The sequence below is a fragment of the Pteropus alecto genome, unplaced genomic scaffold, assembly GCF_000325575.1.
Source record: "Pteropus alecto unplaced genomic scaffold, ASM32557v1 scaffold34, whole genome shotgun sequence".
Lineage (NCBI taxonomy): Eukaryota > Metazoa > Chordata > Mammalia > Chiroptera > Pteropodidae > Pteropus > Pteropus alecto.
Genome location: NW_006435763.1, coordinates 6,288,587 through 6,296,331, shown reverse-complemented (window position 1 = coordinate 6,296,331; position 7,745 = coordinate 6,288,587). Strand labels below are relative to the sequence as shown.

General features: G+C 51.4%; 1 protein-coding gene across 1 annotated transcript; it reads left to right on the top strand.

Moving 5' to 3' along the window:
* Positions 1–1,012: 1,012 nt before the first annotated feature.
* CLEC19A (C-type lectin domain containing 19A) lies at positions 1,013–7,508 on the top strand. The gene is given in 4 exon segments (XM_025046102.1): positions 1,013–1,176; positions 3,783–3,876; positions 6,121–6,253; positions 7,429–7,508. Coding segments are annotated over 4 exon segments (471 nt in total).
* The last annotated feature ends 237 nt before the right edge of the window (positions 7,509–7,745 follow it).

Sequence of the window (7,745 nt, the reverse complement as noted above, 5' to 3'; positions counted from 1 at the left end):
CCATCCAAGCTAGTTCAAGGATGGTTTTGAGCACACCTTCCCCCAGCTCAGCCATCATCTTGAATCGTGGTTCCAAGAAAGAAGCGTCTCTTTGGCCCTTCAGAGAGGCCGAAGCTTGGGAGAACTTTCCTTTCTCAAAAGTGGGCTTTTTGTTTGTGCCTTTTCAGAATTAAGAACAAACCCTGAATCTCAGTAGTTTTATGGGCTAAAGATATAAATAAGTCTTGGCCGTATTTTGTCAATAAACACGTGGTAAAATGTCCGCCCTCGCCAGAGAGCCCAGACTTGCAGACGGAAACAAAATACCATATTTTTGCTTATAAAATTCGCAGATTGCCATTAAAGTGTTAACCTGCAGAGTTCGCCAGGGCACCGTAAGGGGGCGCTGTCGGAAAATACCGTGGGAGTACAAACTGCTTTCAGGAGGCAATTTAGCAAATTGTTTTAAACCTTCAAAATCTCTCCTCAGAAAATCATGAGAGATACCGAAAAGGCTTGATGCACAAAGCTGTTCATTTCAGTATTATGCGTAATTGTTTTTTTTTTTTAGAAAAGAGAAATAATCTAATTATCCATAAATAGGGAAATGATTTAATAAACTCTAGAGGGTCCACTCAGTGGAGTATTCAAGAGCTATTTAAAACACCGTGTACTGAAACTTCACAGTGACATGGGGCAAATGTCTAATTTTCAGAAATCAGAATACAGCCGGGTATTTATAGTACAATATAATTGCAATCGCATTTTTTTAAAAAATCACTATATTCAAGCATGACATGCAGAAAAACACATCAAAGTCGTGACATTTTCTAAGTGTTCTCTAATGAGCATATAGTGCTTTCATTATTTTGTAAATTTTAGGTACACGTCTGGTTTTTTTGGATCTCAAGGGTGGAATTGCATGAATCATAAAGGAACCTGTTTCGCTTTCATTCTTGGAAATATGTCATAAGCTGTAGGAACAACATTTGCACTGCCAGCCTTCCGGTCTGTTTTCTCTCTGTCCCCAGCCATGCCAGAGCTGCCCCCGGCCTACCTGTGCCCGCTGTTCTAGGCGGAGTTCAAAGGTTACTGCTATCGATTTTTCCCTCTCAACAAGACCCGGGCCAGGGCCGGTTTCCACGGTTCGGAGTTCTCCATCGGCAGGAAGTCTGCCAAACTGGCCTCCATCCCCAGGTGAGTAGGGCCCTTGGTTCGCCAGAGCCCAGCCAAGCGCCCGCTTTGGGAAGACAGAGCGGAGACTGGCATTCGCCACTGGCCTTTCTCTTGGGTGATTGAAGCTAATTTTTTATCCAGCCCAGTTTCTCCTCAAAACTGCCCTTGGCAGTGGAAAGCAAAGCGCTTAGCAAGGGTAGCAAAAGAACATGCTGGAAGATTCATCTTGTTGATCTTGTGCTGTGCCCTGCTCTGTATCCTAGGGGGTTGACCCTGTGTTACAACTCAACATGGTCTACATACGAAGAATAGAATATGAGGAATAATAGCCGACGTTTATTTGCTAAGTGTTTTTATCACCGTCATATTAAAGCTCCCTCACACCACGTTAGGAAGGTATCTTCATTTTACAGATCCAAAATCTGAGGCTCCGAGAAGGTAAGTCACTTGCTCAAAGTTACCCAGCTCTGCAGAGGTGGAGCCGGGCTTTGAACCTGGGAAGTCACACATTCTGTAGCCCACCCACCACGGCCTCCTTCAACGTCCTCTGTGTTTGCTAAGCCCCAGCCACACTGGCCACCCCGGAGTTCTCCAGCCCTTTGCCTCCGGCACCCCTTCGCCCCCTCTGCTGGGAAGTCCCATCCTGATTTTGTGCTCCAGGTAGGTACCTCCTCAACCTGCAAGTTTCAGTTCTGACAGCGTCTCATCACTAGAGTCCGCCCTTCGTGACACCCCAACTGCATTCATCACCCACCTCTCCTAGAGCTTCCTTCATCTCAGCCTAATGACCCGTTTTCACATCTCTTTCCTTGCTGATTTGTGGGTTCCTTGAGGCCAGGTGTGATATGCTCCATTGCTACCCAAACTACAAAGTCACAGTCTTGCCTCTGTTTTTCAAGAATCTCAGAGACTTGGGGTTAGAAAACTAGTTGGTTCTTTATGCATTAGAGTCACTGAGTTTTGTTAAAAACAAAAAGTCCTCTGTCTTCGTTTCCGGAGGAGTCTTGAATCTTCCCGTCTCTTCATCCGACGGATGTGTTGAGCACCCACTATGTTCTCGGCAGTGCTGAAGGATATCGTGAGAACGCAGGGTCCGGCCAGGAAGAGAGGAACCGCTACAAATATTTAAGACAGGGAGGATTTACTAAGCAGTGATAGTGAGACAATCTCGAGATTCCCAGCATGGAAAGAGTCAGTTCCAGCCCTAACTGGAGGGCAGGCCAGCCCCGTGGAAGCCGGAGGCACTGAGGCACGCCGGCCCCGGCCAATGGCTCCCTCGGCAGAGAGGGACAGAAATACCCTGGCTTCTCTCTCCCTCCCCTTCAGCACCGGCACCCCTGTCACTTGGACAGCCGCTAACATGACGGGGAAAGGCAGTCTTCAGGGATCAAATCCCCTGGGATACAGAGCACACAGCCCGGGACTGGCACTTACAGATAGAAGTGGGTGCAAATGAAGATTTCCCTTCTGCCAGCCCTGGGGAAGGACACCTCAGGCTGCCTCGCGGTGCCTGGGACCCAGGCCTGGTTAACCGGGCGTCAGAAGCATCGTGGGCAAAGGCAGGGGTCTTCCAGCAAGCCCTGACCCACCTCTCGTTCCCTTCTGCCCCGTCCCTCTCTTATGCTAGCGAGCATTCTCCCCCATTCCTCTCTTTTCCCACTTGGGCATATCATACTTTCCCGCAAACACGAAGAAAGGTTGAATGTGAACAAGAAATGTGTAATCAGCGAGGTTCAGTTCCCACGAAGCCGGACACTACCATAAAATTCCGAGTCACGTCTTTTCTTCGAGACCCAGTTCGGTTCAATGTTTCTGACGTTGTCTTCCTGCTTTTGAATTTTGTCCTTTTCTGCAGAATTAAACACACGATCAGCTTATGTCCATGGAACACGCGATGGAAGCGCACGGTTCTCCCGCTTTCAGTTTATCTCATAAATCTCATCCTCGTTTCAGGCGGGAGAGGGATCGGATGAAGTTCATCTGATCTCTGCTCCTTCGTACTTGCAGTTAACACCTTGGACGTTTATAGTTTCTAGTTATTATGTCGACCAGATGTGGGGGTGGTGCAGTGAAATGTTGACATCGCTTCCCGAGCAGGCGCTGTCGGACAGAGATGGCGTTGGTGCCAAAGTGACAGGGTGGCCGCCCCACAGTGTCTGCCCAGATGCCCGTTCAGCAGTTGATGTAGGAGACCTCGAATTGTGCATGAGGGGGGGACTTGGGGATGCCAGTGCTTACCCAGCTGGGTAAAAGGTCAAAGACTTACTGGACTGAAGAACACTTTGTCCCCCCAAAATCATACCACTCTTTTTTGGGTCTCTTCCTGATATCAATCAAACCCAACTTGTGGGCTAGTGTTTTTGAGGTGGAGTTCAGTCTTTAGGATGAGGAGCATTCCAGAGTCCTGCTCTGAGCTGGCGTAGACCAAATCCAGAGGTGTCCATGGGTTGACGGCCACATACGGGTGACCTAATTTTTACAAAAATAATAAGAAGAAAACAGCAAGATTGCGTCATATCCGCTCTCTGCTTTGGTCCAGGGAGCATAACGAGGGTTGCTTTCAGCTTTCGGCTCTACCCCACGAGCAGAGGTGACGCATGACATGCCGCTGTGTCTCACATCCGCAGCCAGGAGGAGAACATCTTTGCATTTGACCTCGTGAACAACTGTGTTCCTGGGATCCCAGCCGACATCTGGACGGGACTTCAGGACCGCAAACAGGTGAGGAAGCAGTGGCCATCAGACCCTCTCGGACGCTCCAGCCGAGACGCCATACACACGCGCCCGGCATACAATGAGAAATCGGACACCAAGATGCCCCAGTTCGAATACGATGAGCATTGTAGCAGACGATATGATGGGGGCCTCTGCCTGGCTTGGGTTCTCCCCAAAGCAGCCCCCAAAACATGCTCAGATGTGCAAGAGATTTTCGAGGGGGAAACGTCTGTGAAGGAAGAAAGATCAGGGGGCGTAGGGAAGCTGGAGAAGTCTTCAGCCAGCGGTGTGGGTCTGAGACCCGTGAAAGGAGCCGGGGACGAGGGACTGGGCCGGAGGAGCCTCCGGTCACAGCCCAGTTGTGAGAAAGTCTCGCTAGGCCAGCGGCGAGTCCCAGGCAACGGCTGCCCATTACGGGAATGCTGAGTCGACGGCAAGCGACCGGGCACAACCTGGAGGAAGCATGGTCTCCCTGTGAATGCCTCAGTGGGGCCAGGAGGGCGGGGGCACTGAGGCTGTCCGCCATGCTCCTCCGGAAGGAGCTCTGAGCAACGCACTGCTGCCACGGCCCTGGGTAAGAGACATTTAAGTCTCATGGACAAATAGGAATCAGCCAGAGGAAGAGCATCCCAGGTACAGGGAACAGCATGGGCCAGGCTCCTGAGGCAGGGGAGATCGTGGCACATTCAAGGACACTAAAGGACGGTGTGTCTGGGGTGCAGAACGGGGTAGGGGTGGGTTGAAAAATGGTGGAGAATAAGGCTGAAGAAGATGGCTGAGGCCAGATCTCATACCTGGCGATGTCGCAGCAGACTCCGCCCAGAGGTTTTGTCCCCAAACTTGCCCTGGGCAAGCCGCATGCTGTCCCTATTTTGGCCGTGGGCTCCAGCCCTGCCTCAGGGCACTGCAGGGAACAGGGTTCCAGCTCCTGCCCTGCCATTTCCTGGCTGGTAGGTGACTTTGGGCAATTTTTTTTTTTTTTTTTTTACCTCTCCGATCTTTAGTTTCCTTAGCTGTAAAGTCAGGATGATAATCATAGTGTAAAAAGTAAATGAGCTTAACATCTGTAAAGGGCTTAGCCCGACACGCTATAGGAGCTCATTAAGAGTGGTAGAAATGACTAGCAAAGTCACAGAAGTAATAGTAGCAGCCGGACTCCATAGAGATATATATTTTTAATCAGTAGAATCTATCTGGCAAGGACACATATAGAAGTTGTAATTTTAAAAAAACAAAAACAAAAAACAAAATTTCCATGGATAATAGTAACTTTAAAATTAGATTATGATTAGTTTAAGGGATTTGTATTATGAGACCTAAGAATAATAAATAACAAACAATACAGCAAAAGGCGTTTTTTGTATTTTCTTTTCAGGGCTAGGCACCATGTGACAGGTACTAGCTGAGTCCTTCGCATGCTTTAATTCGTTGAATTCTCACGGTAACTCTCTCAGGGAGAAATCAGCCCCATTTCGTGGGTGTGGAAACTGAGGCTCAGAGGGGTTAAGTAGCTCGTCTAGACTGCAGCGCCAGGAAGTGGGTGGAGCTGGACTCTCAAGCCCTAGAATCTGTCTCAGAAGCAGCCGGCTAGTCCCACGATAAGACGTGGCCTCCATTAAGCGTTGTCGGTGCTTTGTGGCAGACTTTTCTAAAAACGTGACTAAATGGAGAGATGACTTTTGTTCCAGGACATTGCAAAGATGTCTTTCTGTCCACAGTTAATTTACACATTGATTCATTTACGGTCAAATTCTCAAAAGGACTTTTCTTGCAATCGGACAGAGCAGTCCCGCATCGGGCAGGAAAAAACACACCCTATTGGGGCAGAAACGAAAGAGGTGAAGGGTGACTCCCGTCTGCTGGTCAATTTTTTTTCAAAAGTGGAGTAGTGAGGGTCATGGGAACGAGAGTCAGGTAGACCCGGGCTTGACTCCCAGCTCGAATGCTGTGTTAGCTGCGTGAGTTTGGGCAGACCAGTCTGAGCCTTAGCTTTGCCATCTGTAACATGGGGGCGATGATGCCCGCTTTGCAGGATGATGAGGAGAAAAGCACCTGGCATATGGCACGTAACGAGCCTTCGACAAATGGCAGCTAGGAACGGTGGTAGGAATTGCAGCATGTCCGATTCAAAGGCGAGGACCTTCGCGTCGTTAGCTATGGGGGTGAGAATGTCATGTGCGAATCCGAGCTGGCTCAGGTGCCTGATCACCTTCTCCCTGGCTCGCTCCTCGCCTCCGGACCACCCCTTAGGAAGTCCAGTTTGAATGGACCGACGGCTCGTCCTATGACTACAGCTTCTGGGATAGAAGCCAGCCCGATGACGGCGTCCACGCAGACACAGAAGAGGAGGACTGTGTGCAGATATGGCACCGGCCCGCCCGCGGTGGGTACCCCTGAGAGCTCCTGCAGGGAGGGGCTGGGGAGCCTGGCGAACAAGGGCGGTCATTGACACGCGCGGGCTTTGATTCGGGTGAAAACACATCAGAGGTAGAAGCATGAAAGAAAAAGACGCGCATTGAGGCCAGTCAAAGGTTGGTGCTTCTGCACCAGCTCCCCGGTGCTCCAAAGTGCGAGCTGTGCCCGGGCTGGGAACGAAGGTGCGCCAGGGAGAGCACCCAGGGCTCAGCAGCAAGAAGCAGTGAGCAGGGCGCACGCTGGGCTCACGTCCTGGCTCCCCAGCTCTGTGGCCTCGCAAGGAGTCATTCCCTCTCTCTGAGATTTCGTTTCCTCTTCTGTAAATGGGTTTAAGAATTGTCCCTGCCCTGGGGGCTGCTCTGAGGATTCGGGGAGGTACGGTGACGGCGACACAGACAGCGGGGAGAGCGTGGACTCGGGTCGAACGTCCTGGGGCACGTGCCCCTCCTGAACCCCAGTTCCACCCCTTGTTAATCGAGTAGCCCCAGGCAAATGCCTTGGCCCCTCGGCGCCTCAGATTCTTCATCTGCAACATGGGACGGATGACACTTGCCTCGCGGGGTCGATGCGAAGGAGAAAGGAGACGGTGCCCGTGGAGAGGCCGCGGGGATCGGCATGCCGCGTGGGCAATCACCGCCATCATCGTCACATCATCGTCCCCCACGTCAGTCTCGAGAAGCAGAAATGATTAGTGCTTCCATTTCGTGGGTGAGGAAACCAAGCCTCAGAGGAGTTAAGCGACTCGGTCACGGTCACACAGCAAGCAGGTGGAGGAACCGGGTTTCGGACCTAGCTCTGCAGAACCCCAGGTCCCAGTGCTCGCCCGCCAGGCCCACTTTGCTCCTTTTTCTTTCCTGATCAGGGGCGGGGGTCGGGGGTATGGAACAGAGACGTGCTGTCCTGGGAGCCAGAACTGGCCAAGCCTCTGGCTGAGGTTTGTCCTGCCCCTCCATGGTGGCGGGTCGAGACCGTCCTTGTGGCAGAGTAAGGCTGCACAGCAGCCTCATCAAGCATCGGGGAGAAAAGGGTGCCAGCATAGACGTGAGGCGCACTGGACAGGGCTTTTACTCCAGTGGGGGATGGGGGCACTTTTAGTGCAGTGGGTGGACCTTCACCCAGGTTCTCTGCTGCTTCTCGCCACAGCCCTGAGGTCATGGAATGATAACACCTACAGCCGAACGTCCCCCTTTGTCTGCAAGATCGCGTCTGTGACCATCCAGTGACCCACCCTTGCCCTGTCGGAGGGAGTGTGGTCTCGTGGCTGTGCCCAGTGTAGACTTGACATTCAATAAATGTAAAACACGCAGAGGAGATAAACCTCCCAGATGAGAGATTTTAAAGAAGCACGTCTTGGTACGGACTGATTACTCAGTCACGAGCGACAGGAAACCCCCCTCAAACTGGCTTAATGAATAAAAACGCGGGTCCGGGGGTCGTTGTAGATTCAGAGCTGCCTCAAC